Source organism: Gallus gallus, chromosome 6 (genome assembly GCF_016699485.2).
Source record: "Gallus gallus isolate bGalGal1 chromosome 6, bGalGal1.mat.broiler.GRCg7b, whole genome shotgun sequence".
Classification (NCBI taxonomy): domain Eukaryota; kingdom Metazoa; phylum Chordata; class Aves; order Galliformes; family Phasianidae; genus Gallus; species Gallus gallus.
Genome location: NC_052537.1, coordinates 9,969,210 through 9,991,459, shown reverse-complemented (window position 1 = coordinate 9,991,459; position 22,250 = coordinate 9,969,210). Strand labels below are relative to the sequence as shown.

The 22,250-nt window shown below is 48.4% G+C and overlaps 3 protein-coding genes across 4 annotated transcripts; 2 read left to right on the top strand and 1 right to left on the bottom strand.

Annotated features, from left to right (window-relative positions):
* Positions 1-5,770: 5,770 nt before the first annotated feature.
* RSFR (leukocyte ribonuclease A-2) lies at positions 5,771-8,020 on the top strand. Of its 2 annotated transcripts, none has more exons than NM_001007942.2 (2): positions 5,771-5,853; positions 6,326-8,020. In NM_001007942.2, the coding sequence occupies exon 2, from the start codon at positions 6,344-6,346 to the stop codon at positions 6,761-6,763; it is 420 nt and encodes a 139-aa protein (NP_001007943.1). In that variant the 5' UTR covers positions 5,771-5,853; positions 6,326-6,343; the 3' UTR covers positions 6,764-8,020. The 2 variants fall into 2 exon arrangements, with proteins under 2 accessions (NP_001007943.1, XP_046798801.1); XM_046942845.1 differs by having other exon boundaries at positions 6,338-6,982.
* A 6,091-nt stretch (positions 8,021-14,111) lies between these two features.
* RNASE6 (ribonuclease A family member k6) lies at positions 14,112-15,548 on the top strand. Its single transcript, NM_205259.2, has 2 exons — positions 14,112-14,232; positions 14,719-15,548. The coding sequence occupies exon 2, from the start codon at positions 14,737-14,739 to the stop codon at positions 15,154-15,156; it is 420 nt and encodes a 139-aa protein (NP_990590.1). The 5' UTR covers positions 14,112-14,232; positions 14,719-14,736; the 3' UTR covers positions 15,157-15,548.
* Positions 15,549-21,528: 5,980 nt separating this feature from the next.
* LOC121111159 (beta-keratin-related protein) lies at positions 21,529-22,155 on the bottom strand. The gene has a single exon (XM_040702858.2). The coding sequence runs from the start codon at positions 22,125-22,127 to the stop codon at positions 21,798-21,800; it is 330 nt and encodes a 109-aa protein (XP_040558792.1). The 5' UTR covers positions 22,128-22,155; the 3' UTR covers positions 21,529-21,797.
* Between the last annotated feature and the right edge of the window lie 95 nt (positions 22,156-22,250).

Below are 22,250 nucleotides of genomic sequence, written 5' to 3'. Positions count from 1 at the left end.
TTTCTCACTGGATATAGTCTCCACGCTGCTGGCTTCCCCCTGCATGGCAGCAAATTGTGTGGGTCAGTGCACAGAAGTTGTGTGGAGATCCACTTAGAAGCATGGGTGCCCTATCCCACCACACAAGAGTATTTATATCCAGCTCCATGTAGACTGACACAGGGTATCTAAGTTTCCTGCTTTCTGTGTGGGACATATGTGGTGAAGATCTGGTCTGTGCTCTGACCTCTTCCCTAGGCTCACAAACTTGTACTTCTCAGGGTGACCTTCAGGCCCTTCATAGCAAGCCCTCTGAGATGCTGAAGCATCCCTTAGAGCTGGTGTCTCTTGTCAGCACCAGTAGAAAGTGAGTATGCAGAAGACGGTCAGGATCTTCTAAAACAGTCACGCAGCAACTGGCAAGACACCTGCCAGGAGAATTTGTCTTTTGAGGAGGAACTGTTCTTACTCCCAAAGAGATCATGTTGCCTCACTGAGGAAGTGAAAAGGAGGCAAGTTCTCTGGATTAGAGGCAGGCATAGTCTGGTGTATCGCTTTGACTTTGCAGTGAGGATGGCATTCAATTCAGTGAGTGCAGAACATAATGGCTTAGCAAGTCCAGCACCTTCACTACTCAGCAAATATGTCAGAAAGTTGAAGTGCTTGCAGCAGCCATTCCTATTCCTGTTCATCTTGCTGTTCAGTCTCTCACCCCTACTCCTTTTCCTCATGCACTTGTTCCTCCTACTGCTGCTCCTACTGCACTGGTTCCCTGTCTTAGTTTCAGCTGGAATTGAACTGTTTTCTTCAGAGTGTCTGGTATGATGCAATGTTTTCAGTTCTAGGAGAGAAACAATGCTGATAACTCACCAATGTTTGTAGTTGCAGCTAAGCAGTGTTTTACAGAGCCAAGGCCATTCACCAAGAAAGGCCCAAGGAGCTGGAAGGGGACAGGATGAGGACAGCCGACTTAAACTGGCCAAAGAGATATTCCATATCATACGATATCTTGCAGAAGGAGTTTTGAAGGGGGTGGGAGTTCATCTCACCCTCTTCTGCTGCTCAGGAGGATAGCTGGACATCGGCTGGGGGGTGATGAGCAATTGCTTCTACATCACTTGTTATATATACATTCACATACATATATTTATATTTACACATATACATATATTGAAATTGTTGTAACTATTATCCCTTCCCTTTTCTCAATATTAGTAAATAGTTTCATCTCAATCCATACATTGCCCTGAGTAGTGAGAAACAGTGTAGAGGCCAGGCAGGATTCCTGTGCTCTGTGGGTCAGGATGATGATGTGGTACTGACTTGTGTTCCCAAGTCTAGTTTCCAGAAAGACTCTTTTCTTGAGACTGAGACCAGCAAGACAGGCTGATTCCAACCCACTGGGTCATGCACCCTTGAAAACAGAAATGTCAGGACAGGATTGCACACCACAGAACAGATATCAATGGCAGGGCCTTGGGAGCCTGATCTGTCTATACAGTGTGTGCTGGGTTGGGGATCAGGGCATGTGTATAATCCATTTGCAGTTGCTTTTTGTGCTCTTCCTGTTTAATCCCTGTCTTATACAAATGAGAGAAATCCACAGCCCTGGGGTCTGGGACCAGAAGCACTTTCACAATGGTCACACATAGGTATAGCACCATCTCCAACCACAGCCCATTCCCTGTGGAATCTGTGACAGAAGTCCTAGGAAGACATACAGCAGGATATTACAAAGATTCCTCCACAAGAGGGACCTTGCTCACAGCAGAAGAACACCCAGTAGTTTCTTGAACCACAGCACCAGAAATAGAGCCTTGTGGATTGAAATTGTCTTACCCCTTCTCTTTCCTTTGATGTGGCAAGACTGCTGGCTTTGGACCTCGTGGAAAAGGGGTTGGAAAGCTCAGTGTAGACAGGCTGAGTAAGATTGTTTGACTTGATAAGCAAAGAATTTCCTTACAAAGTAACCAGGGACAGGATTGGCTACAACCGATACAGCAGAACTAACTGGTAGTTGCTGAGGTACTTACTGTGGAAAAAAGACATTCAGTAGAAAATCTGGGATTCCTTCATGTTTCATTGTAGCTGTTCAAGTGTGTTAGTAATGGTAATTAATGTAGAAGAGCACGGCAGAAAACAATGTTTTTCATACAGCAAATAAAAATAGACAATTGGTTATCAGACCCCAGAATTAAGGACAACAAAAATCACAGAAATCTGCCCTCTGAAAATTCCAAGCCATGCTTGCGATTAGCACGTGCCTTGCTTCCCCAGAGAGCCTCCCTGTTCCCAAAGACCATGGCCCCCGCTTGGTAGGACTTTGCGCGTGGAGCACTGCTGAAGGGAAGGCACAAGCGTCTTGCACTGACGGGCTGAGCCTGAGCCTGAGCAAGAGCGGTGCCGGCAGGCTACGGAGGAGCTCCTGTAGAGCTCTCCTGTACTGGCAGACCTCTGCAGGAGACTCAGATGGCCGGCTGAGGGTGGAAGGTGATGCTCAACCCAGGCCCCCTGTGATCTGGTGAGAAACTGCACTGCGCGTATGCAGGGAGGGAGACTTGGAGAGCATAGCTGGAGTGGGTCAGGCCGCTCCATGGCGACTCTCTGCTCCCCTTGGCCGCGATGACGCACGCGCTTTCCTGACCTGCAAAGGCTTCCAGCTGTTTCCTTTATTTGGGTAAGGTCAGAGTGTTTTGTGTGGGAAGGGCACGGGCTGTGCCTTACCAAACTGGATTGACTCATTGCACGCCTGGGGAGAGGCTGGAGCACCAGGAGGCCCTGGTGAAGGAGGGAGGCTGCTGAGTCACGCCTGGAAGTGGGCCACCACCAAGTGGGTCTGCTTCAGCATTCCCTTGCCAGACCACACTGGCCTGCAGCCCTTCTTCTAGCTGCTTGTTTTTCCAGCCGTGCACCCAGAGAACCTGGCTTCCTTTCTCTTGGTAAGGGACAGAGAGGCGCAGGAGGTGCCTTTCAATTGCAAGGTGGCCCTCGCAGGCCACCTGTGACTGACCAGGAGGTGCTGAGCCACTGTAAGGAGCCTCTGCTCCACCTCCCTCTGAGTCAGCCATGCACACGTTGGCATCGGGGATACTGAGGGAAAAGAAGTGAGACGTGCTAAGGGCCCTAGGCACAACCTCACGTCCTCGTTCCTGCAGAAATGCAGCTTTTTGCACAGTGTTGTCACAGCCATTAGCTTCTGGCCCGACCACTCGGCAATGCTTTGGAATGCTGTTGTGCTCCTCCTGGTGAAAGAGCAATCAACGGAGGACGGCAGCGACGGGCCCTGATGCCCGTACTCCCGTCTCGCTCGGAATATTTATGAAGGAAGGTGGTTTGAGAATAGCTGACTTCTGTTGCCGTGGTGGCTTGCTCTCCTTCCAAGCAAGCCTCCCCCCTCTACCACTACCAAACGCTTTGCCGAAGTCCGGCTAAACTACCTCCACAGCCTTTTCCTCGTCCACTGTGCTGGTCTTCTAGGATAGCTGGAAGGAGCTCAGGTTAGCGAAGCAGGAGCTGCCGTGCATCGAAAGGCGTGCTGCCTGGGGGTGATCACCGGGTTGTCCTCAACCTGCCGTGTGATGGCGCTCAAGACGATCTGCTCCGTGACCTTCCCTTGTAGCAAAGTCAGGCGGACAAGCCTGTAATTCATCCCAGAGTCATAGAATCATTTGAGTTGGAAGGGACCTTTGAAGGTCATCTAGTCCAAGTCCACTGCAATCAACGGGGACTCCTGAAGCTCAATCGGGTGCTCAGAGCCCCGTCCAGCCTGACCTCTACCTTGCATTCTTCCACCATGAGCAGGACATTTGTTCTCTCGCCTTATCTTAATTGGGTAGACTCTTCCATCTGCTTCTTCGTGCCAGTTGGGTGCTCGATCACGTAGTCCTGCCACAATTTCTGCCACGTTGGCCTTCTGCCTGGCTCCTGCGCAGCGACGCTTGGCCCTTCCGTCACGACCACTAAGCCGCATCCAGTCAAGGCCTTCCGTGACACAGAGGGCTCCCTTGCCTCCTCTCCGTTTCAGCTTAATTTAGCCCGAGGGAATTTCAAAACCTCACCCACTCTTATCTGATCAGTTGTAACAGGGTGTTTGTGCTTGAGGAGTGGTGCTGGAACACGGTGACATCCAGACATCCCAAACCCAGCCATTCTGTGATTCTGTGATTCTGCTGTTATGTCTTCACACAGGAGAGCTGATCCCTGCTTGGAACAGGAGCAGAGAGGCACGTGGTGAAGCTCAGTCCCCGTGCTGCCGAAGTCTGTCTCCTGATGGGTAGTGGCAGTTAGACACACCTAGAAATGTTCCTTTCACTTCGGAGGCAGCCAGAACCAACACAGAAAGCATCTCTGTGCTGACCTCTGTTGCTTCTCTGAACAAGAATGCTTTTTCGCCTGGTAGCCCCTATTCAAAGCCCACAGAGATGAGTTATCAGTAGCTGGACTGATGTAGGAATACAAGTGGGGAGAGCTGCAGTGTGCCCACTGTGCCTCATTCCTTGCCATCTCCAATACCCCATCACATGGACAAAGGCTGATACTGGTTGCATGGCCTCAGTACTGTCTTTAGTGGGCTCCATGCGATTCACAAAGAAAGACAAGGACATCTGTTGTTGGGTGAGGAAGTAAATGGGCAGTGCTCTGCCTTTTGTTGCTAAAGCCACCATCTTGGGATCCTTTGCAGACTGACAGGGACAAAAATGCACTGGAACCTTTCTGTAGCCAAGAGGTGTTTGTGTACTTGTAGCAGCAGTTAAAACAGACCACAAATATATAATTCTTTTGCACAGTCACCAGACCACATCAACGTCTTTTTAAATGTGGAAGTGATGAATCACAAGGACATGGGAGAACATGGCACAGTCTTGGACGGTGTGCAATGCTGATATCTCCTTCCTCTTGGTTTAGCAGTTCATTTGGACAGAGGGAAGAAGCCCTTCTTAAAAAGATGGCAATCTTTGCACTTAGCTGGAGAGGTGCAGTCTCTCAGCATAGTGCTAAACCTCGGTGTGATGTTCCAGCCCCTAACTTTGCCTTCTCCAGAGTCGACAGTTGACAGTCCTTCTGTGAGACCTGAGAACTGTCCATTGTGGATCCCTGTTTTTGGAGATGTCCAGAGTTGGGGCAGTAGTGCTTGTGTGCTGCCTTCTTCTTCAAAAGGAAGTACCACAGATGTCCCAGGTGGGGACATGCAGTCAGTGACCACACCTGACTAGAACGAAAGTGCCAGCAGTTCCTGGGGACTTGTTGTACTCACTCTCACTTCCCGCTGTGAAAACTGGGTGAAACTCCTGCTTGGCCCTGCATAGCTGCAGCTTTGAGCCTGGGCAGCAGCCTTAGGGCTGTGGCCTGAGGAGCTGCCTATGCATCTGCTTTGCAGCAGTGCTGCTGGGCCACCTGCATGTTGCTTGCAGCGTGGCTGTCCAAATCCTAGATCCCGTGGACTCAGCACCTCCGCATCACCAGCTGACTGTCCAGTCAGCCCTGAGCAGGGCAGTGTAGGGCAGGAGAGGTGCATGGCATTGTCTTGGGGCATTGTCCAGTGTCACCTTGTATCTACCAATGGTCCTTATGGTTTGTTAGGGTCACCAGGGCCTCAGAGTTCCTTCCAAAGTAGCAGGGCCCTTTGGTAACCAAGTGCATAAGGTCCCGATTTCCACCCCATCTTTCAACCCATAAATGCCACCTCTTGTGTACTTCCTCCCTGTGCTGTGGTTTTCCTGACTCCTCCTCATGTAGGAGTTTCCTGTCATACTGTACTAAATAAAAGTCACAGCTGATACCCTGAACCATTATCAGAGGAAGAGAACGGTTGAGGCAGGACGACCCTCAGGAGAGACAGGAAAAGATCCTCGCAAATACCCAAAGAGAGGAAATGTGAGTACTAGGTGGGCAGGGTACAAGGGACCAGGGGAAAAGAGGTGTCTCTGTGGGGTGGGCTGAGACGTTGAGGACAGTAGAATATTTTGCTGGGGCAAAAATAGTGCTGATAAAGGGGTGGGAATTAGCTATATATGTAGCGTCCCCATTCTACAGGAAGCCCCCCAGAGGATCAGGGGGAAGTGTTCTGCCTCCTTATTAGCTTGAATTAGCACTGGATGATTAGAGGAGACTTTAGGGTTATGGGCCAGCAGGGAGTTAGGCTTTCTGTGTATGTAGAGTGGGGCAGGGTCATTTATCATTGGGAGGAACAGGTGTCAAGGTGGTCCCTGTTTGTCTCAATCCCCTGTGGGACAAGAGTGCCTATGAGGTTCAGGAGAGATCCCTAGGAAGTGGTAGGTTGTGCTGGGTACAGCAGGGGCACCTGAGTTAGCTGGGGCTCTCACAGAGCAGTGAGTTTCTCTTACAGTTTCCTTCCTAGACAGCCATGGCCATGAGCTCCCTGTGGTGGACTGCTATCCTGCTCCTAGCCCTGACAGTGTCTATGTGCTATGGTGTTCCAACCTACCAAGATTTTTTGTACAAGCATATGGACTTCCCGAAGACATCGTTCCCAAGCAATGCAGCTTATTGCAATGTCATGATGGTGCGGCGTGGCATGACTGCCCATGGAAGATGCAAATCCTTCAACACCTTTGTGCATACAGATCCCAGAAATCTGAACACTCTCTGCATAAACCAGCCCGATCAGGCCCTTCGTACAACGCGGCGGCACTTTCGTATCACAGACTGTAAGCTGATCAGGAGCCATCCAACCTGCAGATACAGCGGCAATCAATTCAACCGCCGGGTCCGAGTGGGGTGTCGGGGAGGGCTTCCTGTGCATCTGGATGGCACCTCTCCATGACACTTCCCCCTTGGAACATCCCTTATCCTTTTTGGAGTCCCTGACCAATCCTGAAGCTGTCCTCACTCTGTCAACTGCTTTTGGGCTTGGAGAAGAAGGTATCAAAACCTCTGGCATCCTGTATGCTGCTGCTTAACCTTGGCCCATACCACTCTCTTTGTAGCTTTTACTTGCATAGAACAAAACAAAAATAATAAAAAAAGATTTCTTCATCAATAATATTTGCAAAGAAATTCTTATTGGAATAACCATTAGAAAGTACCTTAAAGTGTCCATGCAACATATAAATAGCATACAAAACAGCTGGGCCTGGTCTCTGAAATTTCCAGTCTGCCCAGAAACTCTTAATGTAACTGTATGTGTATGAGATTTGAAAGGTCATGGCCTGAACCAATGTTTGAGCACCAGGTGAGACAGCATGGCTAACCCAGTGATCTCTGGTGCAAGCAAAGCACCTGAGTGGAACGGATAGATGCAGTGTCCACCCCCCCTCACCCTCATTTAAGGGTTGGCTGCCCAGGTAGCAGTATCTCTTTTTGGAGATTGTGCCCTTCTCAAGACTTCACCTGTCTTTGGAAAGGGTGAGCCACTTTTTCCTGAGTCACTTTCTAAACTTTATCCTGATGAATGCCTTTACAAGTGTGTTTCTATCCTAACAAGATCCTAATATCCTAATAATCACCTTCTATTTCTGCACAGTATGTGTAGGATAAAAAAAAACATAGTGCTTCAGGAATGATCAGTCTTATCAATAGAGACTGAGGCAAAAGAGACGACATTAAGTACCTCAGCTATTTCCTTGTATCTCATCAGCTGGTTTCTCTTCACAGCCAGGGAAGAATGCGGAACACCACAAGCCACTGATGTCCAAAATTTATATTGCCTGGCCCACGTTCAGTGAGACAAATGTTCTTGGGCCTTATATGAAATGTGTTATTTCCTTCAAAAGCTGTGCCTCATTTTTTTTCCCATGAGAGCTTGTCATGTACATAATGCCAAAAACAGATGGCGTGAATAATGTGTGATCATTAAACGAGAGATATTTTTCTTTTTTTTATGACTGGTCTTATGAAAGTCTGGTGAAAATACATGATCAAATTGATGATTTGAGATCTGATTGCAACTGTAAACATTCCATTTGAAAATTTGCAGACAATGTAATTAAGTTGACTGAAAATGATGTATCAAGCGTTCCAAAAAATGGACTTTTTCAGCAATCAGGAAACCAATTCTCAAATTCCTGTTTCAGAACAGAAATCAAGGCTGCGTGTTTGTTTTTGTTTTTGTTTTTGTTTTTGTTTTTGTTTTTGTTTTGCTCTTCTCGGGACTGTGTTTAGCCAGTGTATCTGAATGCATACAATTATTTCCCATAACTTGAGTTAACACTGTATTGCACCCTCCCTATGCCCTGGTTTCAGCTCAGACAGTATCAGTTGCACACCAGTGTTTGGCTGTTGCTGAGGGGTGGGTGCATGCCCAGGGCCAGGCTGGGCCACTCAGCAGGGAAGTGCTGCTGCCATGATGGCATGGGACAGGGGGTGAGCCCGCAGCACAAGGTGTGCTTGTCCACAGGCAGCCTGTGTGTTGCAGGTTGGACATGCCTACCATGAGCAATCATCCTGGTTCTGAAAGAACAACACTACTGTAAGCTGTGTAGAGATAGGCTGGGAGGTGCTCACATGGGTCCAAATGGGGAATCACTGGGAATGCCTATGAGCCAGGCACCAGGAGGCAGGAGAAGGGCTATGCACTGTCTGGGTTGCCAGGAGCTCATGACCTGAGGACTCAAGTGTGTGAATGTCCACATGCAGATTCTCACACTATGTTGGCTGTAAGGAGACAGTGACCCCAACTATATATGCAAATATAGTTTGGTCTGGTGCTAAACAGACCTTTCCAAAGACAGGCAGCCACACATGGGGGATGAGTGCTTTGGTAACCAAGTGCAGAGATCCCTGTCACGGCTTGAGGCCCCACAGATCTCTAACAGTGATGGTGTCTTGTTGCCCTCAGCCTGCAAATCAGGGGAGAGATAGACCACTGCCCTCACAGCTGCTTCAGCATCCAGAGTCCCTCATCCCCATCTGAGCCAGATACACCCATCCTCACTATGGACTGATAAATAATAGAACTAGTGACAAGCAACAGGGAGGTTGCAATTGAGGTACTCAACAATTTTTTTTTTTTTAATTTGCCTTGTTTTCCCTGGCAAATACTCTTCCCTGGCCTGCATTAGGAGAAGTGTTGCCAGCAGCTTGAGGTGATCCTTCCCTCCTGCTCAGCAGTTGTGAGGCCACTCCTGAAGTCCTGGTTCCAGTTTTGGACTCCCCAGAAGAGAGACAAGAGTGTCATAGACAAACGGGAGAGAACCCAGTGAACAGCATCAAGATGGTGAGAGGACTGCTATGAGGAAAGACAGCAAGTTGTGACTTCTCATCCTGGAGAAGATGAGGAATGAAAACGCCAAATAGTCAACCAGCAAAGAAGAGCTTTGCCATGGGCAAACAACACGTAGTTTAGGAAGTGACATTGCACCATGACGGAGCTAGCCTGGCAGTACAGTGAAAATTTTCATTGTTAAAGGAGGGAAAAAAGCAACAAGAAAGAATAGAAAGAAAGGAGAATGTGTATCACAGGAAGCTTCTTAGCCAGTTCCTGAAATTGGTTTGGGGATGACCACAGGGGACAGTAGAAGATATATGGACAGATAACGGCTGTAAGTTGTGGGCACTAATGGCAGACTCAGGTAGTGGCAGGAGGAGTGATTTCCGTGGAACAAGGTAGCAGTAGTGCCCACGGCTACTTTGCAGACATGCAAACACATACGTGTCAGGAAGCCTTTCTTTTTGACTCCATACTGGAGGCTGACTGGACTGTAGTGACCATGCAGCGGTGAAGATTACATTCCTGAGGGATATGGGAGAAATAAAGAGTAAAATCAGGACACTACATTGTAGGAAAGACAACTTGCAGGGAGTTGTCAACAAAATCCCCTGGGAACCTGTCCTTGAGGACAAGGGAGCAGAGCAGAGCTGGAAGATCTTTATGGAAGCTGTCCTTAGGGCACAAGAGCTCTCCATCCCCAAGTGTAGGAAGTCAGGAAAGGAAGGCAAGAGACTGCCATGGCTGAACCACAGCCAGCTGGTCAAACTGGAGGGCCAGGAGAAAATGCACAGGCAGTGGAGGCAGGGAGAGGTACCCTGCTGCTAGGGATGCTGCTAGGCTGTGTATGGACTGGGTCAGGAATGCCAAGGCCCAGCTGGAACTGAAGTTGGCAAAGGGTGCAAGGAAGAACAAGAAAGATTTCTAAAGTTGCATCAGCCAGAAAAGTTCAAGAAGTTGTACACTTGCTAGTGAGCAATACAGGCAGGCTGGTAAGAGTGGAGAAGGAGAAGGCTGAGTTACTCAACAATTTTTTTTTTTTTTTGCCACAGTCTTCACTGGAAACTGCTCTTTACACCACCATAAACTGGATGTGTCAGAAAGTGGGAACTGGTGGAGCAAGGTCCATCCCACTAGGTGAGCCATTTGGTGGGTGATGAACTGGTTGTAAGATGGTATCCAAAGAGTACAGGTGGTAGTATACTCCTAGTATACTTGCTTTTGGTGGTTTGTGGCTATCACTAATAAATAGAACTCTTTGGTAAACAGAGCAACCAAGTTGCCACATATTACAGAACACTACAAACCCACTGTTGCAACCGTTATGTACCCACAAGCCAGGTAATTCCTTAGGTCATGACAGAAGTCCCCCAAACCACACTGATGCTTGACTCACCAGAGCAACTTTCACATCTCACCCTCATGGTGCACATTTGCTACACTCTTGATACAGGTCACATCTGTTGCGAGGGCCCGTACTCCAGTGGGACAACTCTCTTGCTGGCAGCAGGGCACTGGGGGAGGTAACACAAAGAGAGGGCAAGCGATGTCAAGGATCTGACACATTCTCCACTGAAACAGCAGAGGACACCTTGATGGGGGGGGAAGGGGGGGTTGGGAAAAGAGGTGCCTCTGTGGAGCAAGCAGAGCACAAGCACGTGTGTATCATGTTTTCAGGTCAGAAAATCCAGTGGGGTCACAAGGAACTGTTGTCTGGCCTTGTGCAGAGGGACACCATAGTTCTGCCCTTCTTTTGATGGGCAGAATGAAGATGCCTTTGGTGATTTTAGGAAGAGGTGCCTCACAGTTTATAGGGAAGGCCAGGGTAGGGGTCAGGATGTAACATTGAGGCTCAGCAGTGTGCTGAAGGACTGCAGCTCTGGTTTCCTGTTCTTTCAAAAGCGCTCCTTGCCTCTGTCCAAGTGAAATATGAAACAAAGAGGAAGGAGATGTCAGTGTTGCACGCCATCCAGCACTGAGTTGCATTCTGCTACATCCTGGTAACTTAGTACTTCTGCATATAAAAAGACGTTGATGTGGTTGGAAAAACCACATCAGTTGCAACCACTGAGTTGCAAAAACAAACCTGAATTCTGCGGTCTGCGTTAACTGCTGCTGCAAGGACTTGAATACCTTTTGGCCACAAAAGGGATGCAGTGTGGCTTTGTCCCCTGCCAATCCAAAGCAGAAAGATGAGAGCATCAAAAGGGCAGGGTGGTGCTCATTTCCTTGAATCAAGAGGTCCTGTCCTGTGTTTCTTCTCATCCCAGCAGAGATCTCCTGGTCTCCTCTATCAGCTGTCTCCTCATAAAGAAAAGAAGTCTGGCTCCTGGCTGAGAAGCATCTTCCTGGGTATCAGCCAGCCCAGCACGAATGGTGCTGAGGCTTTGTAGCCAGTATCCAGGGGCTCTGGCTGTGCTCTGGGGTACTGGAGGCGGCAAGGGAGGACTTGATGGCATGGCGGGGACTTTGAATCTTTCCTGGCTTTTCCTTCTGACTTAGCCCAGCTGATGGTATACCATCTCTGCTGACTTTGAATGGAGGGCACCAGGTGAAAGAGCATTCTTGTTCAGGAAAGTGGCAGAGGTCAGCAGAGAGATGCTTTCTGTGTTGTGCTGGCAGCCTTTGAAGAGGAAGCAGTGTGGAATTTTAAGCCTGTTCATCGTTTCTGTATAAAGCTCTAGCTCTGCTTGATGAGCTTTGCTCCTGTTTCAGTGCACATTGTGTGATCTTTCAGGAAGAAAGGGAATGAAGTCATTGCATTGCTGATCGTAATGACCTTGACTGATAACTTACTTGCAGAAACCAGAACTGAGCTTATAGCAGAAAAAGATCAGTAACAGCCCAAACCACGTTCTGGGGAGCATACAACTACACTAACAAAATCTTGCTATGCATTAAGAATAAGGACTATCATTAGGGAGCTTTGGGCCAATTATGGATAAACATGTGACTGTGATTAGGCTGTAGCTACCTGGTGTATGCTATATAACTTTTGTGTTGCTGATCATTAGGAGCTCTCAGAACCAGGATGAAGCATTGGACAGCCAGAAACTGCGCATTCCAGAGAAGAATTTTCCTTTTGTAATTCTGTACTTCAGAGTGTTAGCATCTCTGTTGTGCTTTAACCTTGGCGTGCAGCTGTGTACCACTCAGGTGCTAGATGACACTTCCCAGGTGGAACAGGGGAGAAAATTGGAAAGAAGAATGTGCAAGAACTCATGAGTTGATAAGAAGACTGTTTACTAGGTAAGACAAAAGCTCCATGGTCAAGAAAAGGAAAAGAAGGAATTCATTCACTACTCCACACTGATGGGTAGTCACTTCCAGGAAAGTGGGCTCATCATGCATAGTGGTTTCTTGGGAAGACAAACTCCATCAGACCACATCATAGAATTTTACAGTTGTTTGAGTTGGACGGGACCTTCAAAGGTCATCTGGTCCAACTCCCCTGCAATGAACAGGGACATCTGCAGCCAGACCAGGTTGCTCAGTGTCCCATACAGGGATGGGGTATCCCCCACATCTCTGGGCAACGTGTTCTAGAGTTTCAGTACTCTTACCGTAATTATTAATTTTTCTAGATCCAGTCTTATTCTCCCCACTTTTATTTTGAAATCATTTCCCGTTGTCCCTTTCTGGTTCAGAATCATTATCCATACCCTGTTCAATTTCCATACCCAGAGAGTCATATCTGTTGGTTAGAGGGACTTGAGGAACAAGGAGGAGACTCCTCCTTCTACTCCAAGCAGAGACAAGGGTCCTGTCTCCCTCATCCTGCATGATTCTGCAGTCCATCTCCGCAGGGTTAGGAGCTTGCTTAGCTTCTTCCACTTGCAGCTACTGCAGGCAGGGCATTCAGGCTGCCTGTGTCACTGCATTATACCAGGTGTTCAGTCTCTCTCTAGCTGCTGGATAATTGTCTGCCTGGTGATTTCCTCTTGCAACCTGCCCTCCTGCTCAAAAAGTTTCTTCATCTCGGCACGCCTGCACATCCTCTTCCCTCAGGTCCTTGGTTGGTTTCCAGATTCAGGAGTTCCCCACAACCAAACGTTTGAGCAGCTCCTCAAGAAGTCCTTTTAGGCACCCATGTCAGCCTGGAAAGTTCAAAGCTCCTCCATCTGGGTTTCTGTCTGAGCCCAACTGTTGCATTTGTTTCAGTAGAGTACTTTAGCTTGTTCCCAGATGAGAAGAAAGCTGTCTCAATTATGCCATCTCTGTGTCTCCTGTCTGTGTGAGCTACCAGGCAGATTGCCACACCGTGCCCTGATTGCTGCTTGTGTGCTGCCTTCTTCCTTAATGGTGAACCTCATCATCCAGGCAAGATGTTGTGGCCTAGGTTCTACAACCACATGTCATCCAGGTATGCCTTACAGTGACAGTCTTCTACACGACGGCTGGCAAAGGAAGTACCACAGATGTCCCAGGTGGGGACATGCAGTCAGTGACCACACCTGACTAGAACGACAGTGCCAGAAGTTCCTGGGGACTTGTTGTACTCACTCTCACTTCCCGCTGTGAAAACTGGGTGAAACTCCTGCTTGGCCCTGCATAGCTGCAGCTTTGAGCCTGGGCAGCAGCCTTAGGGCTGTGGCCTGAGGAGCTGCCTATGCATCTGCTTTGCAGCAGTGCTGCTGGGCCACCTGCATGTTGCTTGCAGCATGGCTGTCCAAATCCTAGATCCCATGGACTCAGCACTTCTGCATCACCAGCTGACTGTCCAGTCAGCCCTGAGCAGGGCAGCGTAGGGCAGGAGAGGTGCATGGCATTGTCTTGGGGCATTGTCCAGTGTCACCTTGTATCTACCAATGGTCCTTATGGTTTGTTAGGGCCATCAGGGCCTCAGAGTTCCTTCCAAAGTAGCAGGGCCCATAAGGTCCCAATCTCCACCCCATCTTTCAACCCATAAATGCCACCACTTGTGTACTTCCTCCCTGTGCTGTGGTTTTCCTGACTCCTCCTCACTGTACTAAATAAAAGTCACAGCTGATACCCTGAACCATTATCAGAGGAAGAGAACGGTTGAGGCAGGACGACCCTCAGGAGAGACAGGAAAAGATCCTCGCAAATACCCAAAGAGAGGAAATGTGAGTACTAGGTGGGCAGGGTACAAGGGACCAGGGGAAAAGAGATGTCTCTGTGGGGTGGGCTGAGAAGTTGAGGACAGTAGAATATTTTGCTGGGGCAAAAATAGTACTGATAAAGGGGTGGGAATTAGCTATATATGTAGCGTCCCCATTCTACAGGAAGCCCCCCAGAGGATCAGGGGGAAGTGTTCTGCCTCCTTATTAGCTTGAATTTAGCACTGGATGAGGAATTGGGATGATTAAAGGAGACTTTAGGGTTATGGGCCAGCAGGGAGTTAGGCTTTCTGTGTATGTAGAGTGGGGGAGGGTCATTTATCATTGGGAGGAACAGGTGTCAAGGTGGTCCCTGTTTGTCTCAATCCCCTGTGGGACAAGAGTGCCTATGAGGTTCAGGAGAGATCCCTAGGAAGTGGTAGGTTGTGCTGGGTACAGCAGGGGCACCTGAGTTAGCTGGGGCTCTCACAGAGCAGTGAGTTTCTCTTACAGTTTCCTTCCTAGACAGCCATGGCCATGAGCTCCCTGTGGTGGACTGCTATCCTGCTCCTAGCCCTGACAGTGTCTATGTGCTATGGTGTTCCAACCTACCAAGATTTTTTGCGGACGCACGTGGACTTCCCGAAGACATCGTTCCCAAACATTGCAGCTTATTGCAATGTCATGATGGTGAGACGTGGCATAAATGTCCATGGAAGATGCAAATCCCTCAACACCTTTGTGCATACAGATCCCAGAAATCTGAACACTCTCTGCATAAACCAGCCCAATCGGGCCCTTCGTACAACGCAGCAGCAACTTCCTGTCACAGACTGTAAGCTGATCAGGAGCCATCCAACCTGCAGTTACACCGGCAATCAATTCAACCATCGGGTCCGAGTGGGGTGTTGGGGAGGGCTTCCCGTGCATCTGGATGGCACCTTTCCATGACACTTCCCCCTTGGAACATCCCTTATCCTTTTTGGAGTCCCTGACCAATCCTGAAGCTGTCCTCACTCTGTCAACTGCTTTTGGGCTTGGAGAAGAAGGTATCAAAACCTCTGGCATCCTGAATGCTGCTGCTTAACCTTGGTTCCCCCTAACGCTTTGATAGGCTCCTAAGTCCCACTGGCTGTCCCTTATTGCCTAAGTCTCTTCTAGCAACATTGGGTTGACTTCAACCCTCCTGAGATGGTTGCATTCAGGCTCACCACCACTCTCTTTGCTGCTTTTACTCACATAAACAAAAAGAGAAATAAAAACAAGATTTCTTCATCAATAATATTTGCAAGGAAATTCTTGTTGGAATGGCCATTAAAAATTACCCTAAAGTACCCATGCAACAAGTTTAACATGTTTAACTTTGAATCATAGGACCATAGAATGGCCTGGGTTGAAAAGGACCACAATGATCATCTACTTTAAACTGCCTCTGCTATGTGCAGGGTCACCAACCACTAGACCAGGCTGCCCAGAGCCACATCCAGCCTGGACTCAAATGCTTCCAGGGATGGAGCACACGCAACCTCCTTGGGCAACCTATCCCAGCACGTCACCACCCTCTGTGAAAAAATTCCTCCTAGTATCCAACCTAAATTTCCCCTGTCTCAGTTTAAAACCATTCCCGCGTTTCCTGTCACTATCCACTCTTGTAAACAGCCATTCCCCCTGTTGTTTATACACTCCCTTCAAGTATTGGAAGGCCACAATGAGGTCTCCCTGGAGCCTTCTCTTCTCCAAGCTAAACAGGCCCAGTTCCCTCAACCTTTCTTCATAGGAAAGGTGCTCCAGCCCTCTGACCATCTTAGTGGCTCTCCTCCGGACCCACTCCAAGAGCTCCACGTCCTTCCTGTACTGGGGGCCCCAGGCCTGGACACAGTACTCCAGATGGGGCCTCATAAGAACTGAGTAGAGGGGCACAATCACCTCCCACTCCCTACTGGCCACCCCTTTTTTAATGCAGCCCAGAGCACTGTTGGCCTTGTGGGCTGCAAGCGCACACTGCTGGCTCATGTCCAGCTTCTCGTCCACCAGGACCCCCAAGTCCTTCTCCGCAGGGCTGCTCTCCAGGAGATCTTCCCCCAGTTTGCATAAATACCTGGGATTGCCCCAACCCAATTTCAGCACCTTGAACTTGGCCTTTTTGAACCTCATTAGTTTCTCATGGGCCCATTTCTGCAGCCTGTCCAGGTCCCTCTGGATGGCTTCCCTTCCTCCCAATGTATTGACTGCACTGCTGAGCTTGGTGTCATCTGCAAACTTGCTGAGGGTGCACTTGATGCCATCATCCATGTCATTGATTAAGATGTTGAAGAGCACCAGTCCCAAGACCGAAGCATGAGGGACATCGCTTGTGACCGGCCTCCACCCTGACACAGACCCATTGATCACAACCCTTTGGCTGCATCCAGTCAGCCAATTCCCAATCCATCGAAGAGTCTATCCATCAAATCCATACCTCTCCAATTTAGAGAGAAGGATGTGGTGAGGGACCACGTCAAATGCCTTGCAGAAGTCCAGGTAGATGACATCCATTGCCCTTCCCCTGTCTACCGATGCTGGCACTCCATCATAGAAGGCCACCAGACTGGTCAGGAACGATCTGCCCTTGGTGAAGCCATGCTGGCTGTCTCGGATCACCTCTTTATCTCATATGTGCCTTAACATAGCTTCTAGGAGGATCTGCTCCATGATCTTCCCAGGCACGGAGGTGAGGCTCACCGGCCTGTAGTTCCCTGGGTCTTCCTTTCTCCCTTTCTTAAAAATGGGAGTAATGTTTCCCTTTTTCCAGTCACTGGGGACTTCACCAGACAGCCATGATTTTTCAAATATGATGGAGAGTGGCTCAGCAACCACATCAGCCATCTCTTTCAGAACCCTAGGAGGGATCAGAACCCTAGGAACAGGCAAAACTGTCGTGGTATTATGATTTTGTTATCGGTATTTCACATCATAACATCATGGATTGCCCTGGGAGTTAAGGAGTTAATTCTCCAGTTCTGTGGGTTGTTGCTATTTCAGGGTACCTAGTTCTTAGAAGAGAAGAAGAAGTACCTATCACAGAAGACTTCCACTGTTCCATTTTCATTTTCTGTTTAGAGGGAAAGATAAAACTGCTCATTAGTCACGACACAGCCCCTTCTTTGACTGCTTGTCTCTGCGCTGCGTGCTCCCTAGCTGTCTCACCTTCAGCTTTAGAGTAAGGTGCTTGGACACTCCCCCTCTCATTTGATTTGATTTATTAGCTTCTATTCCAATTATACTGTATTATCTTGCATATTGTTTTCATAGTTAGTAAATTAGCTTTCTCCCTTAGCTCTCTGCCGTTGTTTCGCCTTTAGGCCCACCTCCCTACTCTTTCCCCTTATCTCCCGTCCACCTGTCCTGGGGCGTGGATCTGTGGTTCCTCAAACCCCATTAGTCACAGAACTGGGCTGAACTGGCACAGAAAACTATTGACACACTACGCTTAATTTGCAAGGATATCATGTCAGTTTTCTAGGATTAAAATTTGAAAAGACATATGCGGAAACATGCTGCCAAATTCAATGAATTTCAAGGAATGCTTCATAAAGGCAAAGTGGCAGAGCTGAAAAAAGCCTTTCACCTCAAATAAATCTTTTTGAAAATGTTAAAACTCAAAAGGATTCTGCTATAGAAGCTAGTTATCTGGCAGCAAATCTTATTGCAAAGAAATCTAAACCATTTACTGATGGTAAGTTGGAAAGCATGGCAAATGTCATTTGTGCTGATATTGGGAAAAAAAAAAAAGGATTTTTCTAAAATCAGTTGGTCTCACCAGACTGCATCCAGGTGAACTGAAGAAATAAGAAAATGTATCAAAAGAATTTGGAGAGAAAAGCTGTTAATTTCAAATTGTGTGCTTTGGCAAGAGATGAAAGTACTGATACCACAGACATGGCTCAACTTGTCATTTTCATTAGAGGTACTGATAATGAATATAATGTCACTGAAGAAATGCCTTCTTTGGTGCCATTAAAAGACACTACCAAATCTCACATACTGTATGAATCAGTACAAATCACATTAAAATTATTTTCTTTAAGCTTTGTCAACATATCTGGTACAGCTATTGACGGTGCCCCAGTGATGAGGCTGGCAGCCTCCAAAGACTGGTAAGATTAATAGAAGATGATGCACTTGTCACTGGCAACACACATTTTATGAAGTATCACTGCATTGTACATAAAGAAAATTTATGTGTGAAAGCTTTAAACATGGATAATGTTCTGTAAATCATCATCAAAGCTGTGAATTTAATAAAGTGCAAGGGACAGATTCCTTGCCCATTCCAGAAGTGCAAAGATTGCCATCTTTTTAAGAAGGGCTTCTTTCCTCTGTCCAAATGAACTGCTAAACCAAAAGGAGATGTCAGCATCGCACACCGTCCAAGACTGTGCCATGTTCTCCCATGTCCTTGTGATTCATCACTTCCACATTTAAAAAGATGTTGGTGTGTTCTGGTGGCTGCGCAAAAGAATTATATATCTGTGGTCTGTTTTAACTGCTGCTACAAATACGCAAACACTTCTTGGCTACAGAAAGGTTCCAGTGCATTTTTGTCCCTGTCAGTCTGCAAAGGATCCCAAGCTGGTGGCTTTAGCAACAAAAGGCAGAGCACTGCCCATTTACTTCCTCACCCAACAACAGATGTCCTTGTCTTTCTTTGTGAATCGCATGGAGCCCACTAAAGACAGTACTGAGGCCATGCAACCAGTATCAGCCTTTGTCCATGTGATAGGATATTGGAGATGGCAAGGAATGAGGCACAGTGGGCACACTGCAGCTCTCCCCACTTGTATTCCTACATCAGTCCAGCTACTGATAACTCATCTCTGTGGGCTTTGAATAGGGGCTACCAGGCGAAAAAGCATTCTTGTTCAGAGAAGCAACAGAGGTCAGCACAGAGATGCTTTCTGTGTTGGTTCTGTCTGCCTCCGAAGCGAAAGGAATATTTCTAGGTGTGTCTAACTGCCACTACCCATTAGGAGATGAGCATAGTAAGGTCACCACAAAATCAGGGCTGTTTTAGGAAAACATCCAAATAGGACTGATGTGTGTGACCATATCTAATCTGGAGCCATTAAGCCTGCTCAAGGTCAGCAAGACCCACTGGATGAACATCCGAGCCCTGAGTGGAGACATTGCCTGTCCTGTCATGGATCCACCAACAATGCCAAGGAGGAGGTGGTGTAAGGGACCACCTTTACCCCAGCTATGGAAAGTGGGACAAAGGCCTCAGTGTGTAGAACACAAGTCTCTATTTGGGATACTAGAGAAGAACGTTGCTCTGGGGCTGCACAGGGACTGGGTTGCAACATGTGCCGTGAGGCTCCTCAGCACTCCTTTGTCTCAAGCAGGGACCAGCTTGCCAGCATAAAGACAAGTGTGATATTGGTCTGGCCTGGGAAGCGCATGGAAGTGCTGCCATGCTGTCACAGCAATGGGGTTTGTACGTATCTGTTCTGGGCCACATGCAGCCCGCAGGCCACAGACTGTGGTCTGTGACTGGATTAAATGTTTATTTGCTGTGACACTTTCCCACTGTGATACTCAGCAGAAGATGGGGTGCACATTTGTCTATACCTTATTGGCAATAAAGCTATGATGATATGTCTTGCATTACATCCTAATATCTCTTGGAAAGAGAGAGGAAGAGAGAGAGAAAAGAGATGGGATAGGCAGGAAAAGAAAACTGGACCACCACCCTTGGTTCCTGCATAGTCTGTGGTCCACTAATGCTTTGCTGGTGCCTACACAGTTGACTGTTGGTTGAGTCATTGTTATCTTTATTTATTGAACAAAGGAGATGTTTTGCATACATATCTATAATTTGGAAGGTGGCAGTAAGTGAGAATCAGTATTTGTAGACATGTGGAAGGGGAATGGTAACATCAACCCTTTCCTCCAATTGAGTCAAGGGTTGTAGAGATCCCATCCCTCATCACATAAGCATCTGTTTCAAGAGGGGAAATAACTCAGACTTGCATAAGAGGGGTAGGGCCATCCACCCTCTGATGTATGCTGCAAAGCACACATCTTTGGCAAGCACTTTTTGTTCCCTGTTTCACTGCAAACTAAGCACATGAGCACACAGAACCTTCTGCAGCAAGCATTTTTGGTTCCGTGTTCCAACTAAGCGCAACTAAGTGCACAAGTTCCATTTCTTCTTTCCCTCTAAGCAGTGCCCCAGTGTTTGAGACACTTGAGTGTTGGAGACTTTCCACAGAATTTCCACAGAACCCACACAGTTATGTCAAATTAATATTTACAAGCTATTTTCCCCATACTGTGAGCCTCAGTGAGTCCAGCATTGAGGCAAGACAGGATCCAGGACTCCATTCTTTAAACTAGCCATCTGGGTGCATGGCTCAGAAAAATTCTCAAATCCTGTCTGTGACCTCCTTCATTTTTGTGTGGGCTTCTTCAGTGGAAGTGGTGACATTGTGGATGGTGATAGAACATTCTCCTTCAGGTAAGTTTGGCTTACCAGACACTCCTTCATTTAACAGTAGTAACATATCTAGTGCTAATCAATTTTTCAAAGTCATTTTGGACACATGCTGAAGCTAGACATTTAATTCTCTGAGAGAATATTGAGTGCAATAGCTTAGAATATGGTCTAGCCATATTCAGTTCTCCAAGACATTCCCAATACAGTAAAAGAAAAAAAGACATGCTTGTATAGCCTAAGGATCAGTAGGGCTGCCAAAGACGCCAAAAGAAAGGATCACCAGGTAGAGACCACTCTCCAGGGGCAGCCAGCCCTTAAATGAGGCTTAGAGAGGGGGTGGCAGACTGGAGAACTGCTTTCACCTGTGCTCCCAGGGCTGCCTGTGTTTCTTCATTAGGTGCTGAATCATTGGTTCAGAGTGTGAAGGGGTGGAGTATAAAGGGATTGCTAAATCACAGCCTGAACCAATGACTGAAAATACTGGTGGCGAGCTAGTTAGTATGGTTTATTACATAACAGAAGTTATTTCATGTCATGACATGGCTACAACTTTTTCCATCATGGTACAAAGACTCTAAAGTTTTCAATTATGTAGGAAGATTCCAGCGGACATGCGGTCTCCCTTCACACTTTGCTGCGTGGCTCCTGAGCGGTGCCAGCGAGCACCGACCGTCCTTCCCAGAGAGCTGTCAGCATGAAATGATCCTATCTCCCTTGCGAGGAACGGAAGACGCTGCACTGTCAAGGGCCAGAACTACGGAGTCCCCCGGAGTTTTGCAAGGGGGCGAGGTCTGTTGTGTACCGGGCCGGCGGGGGTCGGGGAAGGAGGAAGAATGCAAGGAGACTCGTTTCCAAAGCTGATGCTCAATGTCTTTAATGAGAAAAGGAGAGGAACGGGCAACAGCTGAGAGCTTCAGCAGTGCCCTTTGGACGTCTGTAAAGCTCAGTGAAAGCGGAAGACCACGGATAGTAAGCAGGGGAAAGAGGGCGGGCGACGAGGAGGAGAAGTTGGCGGGAACTCGGCTCCTCTGCAGACCGCGGCCATGCCCTCAGGGCTGGCTCCAGGGCTGCCTTCAAGGCCCGAGGTGCTCATGCACAGGCAGGTGGTCCACGGGCTTTAGCAGAGGAGGTTGCCACGTCCCAGAGTCCCACAGAGCCCACGGCCCAGCCCTGACCACCCAAAGCCCCCCAGCCCCAGGGAGCCCCCAGCACCGATGGGCACACTGCCAGCGCTGAGAGAGCTCCCCACGGCAGCCGACGCCGTGGATCCCACGGCTGTGCTCTGAGGGAAGGAGCTGAGGATTGGGCCCGGCAGCGTCACCACCACTGGTGGGGGCTGGATCGCAACGCTGGAGTCGGCACAACGAAGGACACACGGCTCGTTGCAGCTGTTGGCAAGCGGAGCTGGGCCGCAGGCGGCTGTCTGGCACGGGCTGTAGCACGACATGTCTGGCGGAGGCGGGAGGGAGGTGACTCTGCAAGAAGGAGGCGAGAGTGAGCTGAGGGCTCGAGCTGTCGCTCAACGCGCTCAGGTGTGGCGAGCCAAGAGCTGAAGGCCCTGCCCTGGCTG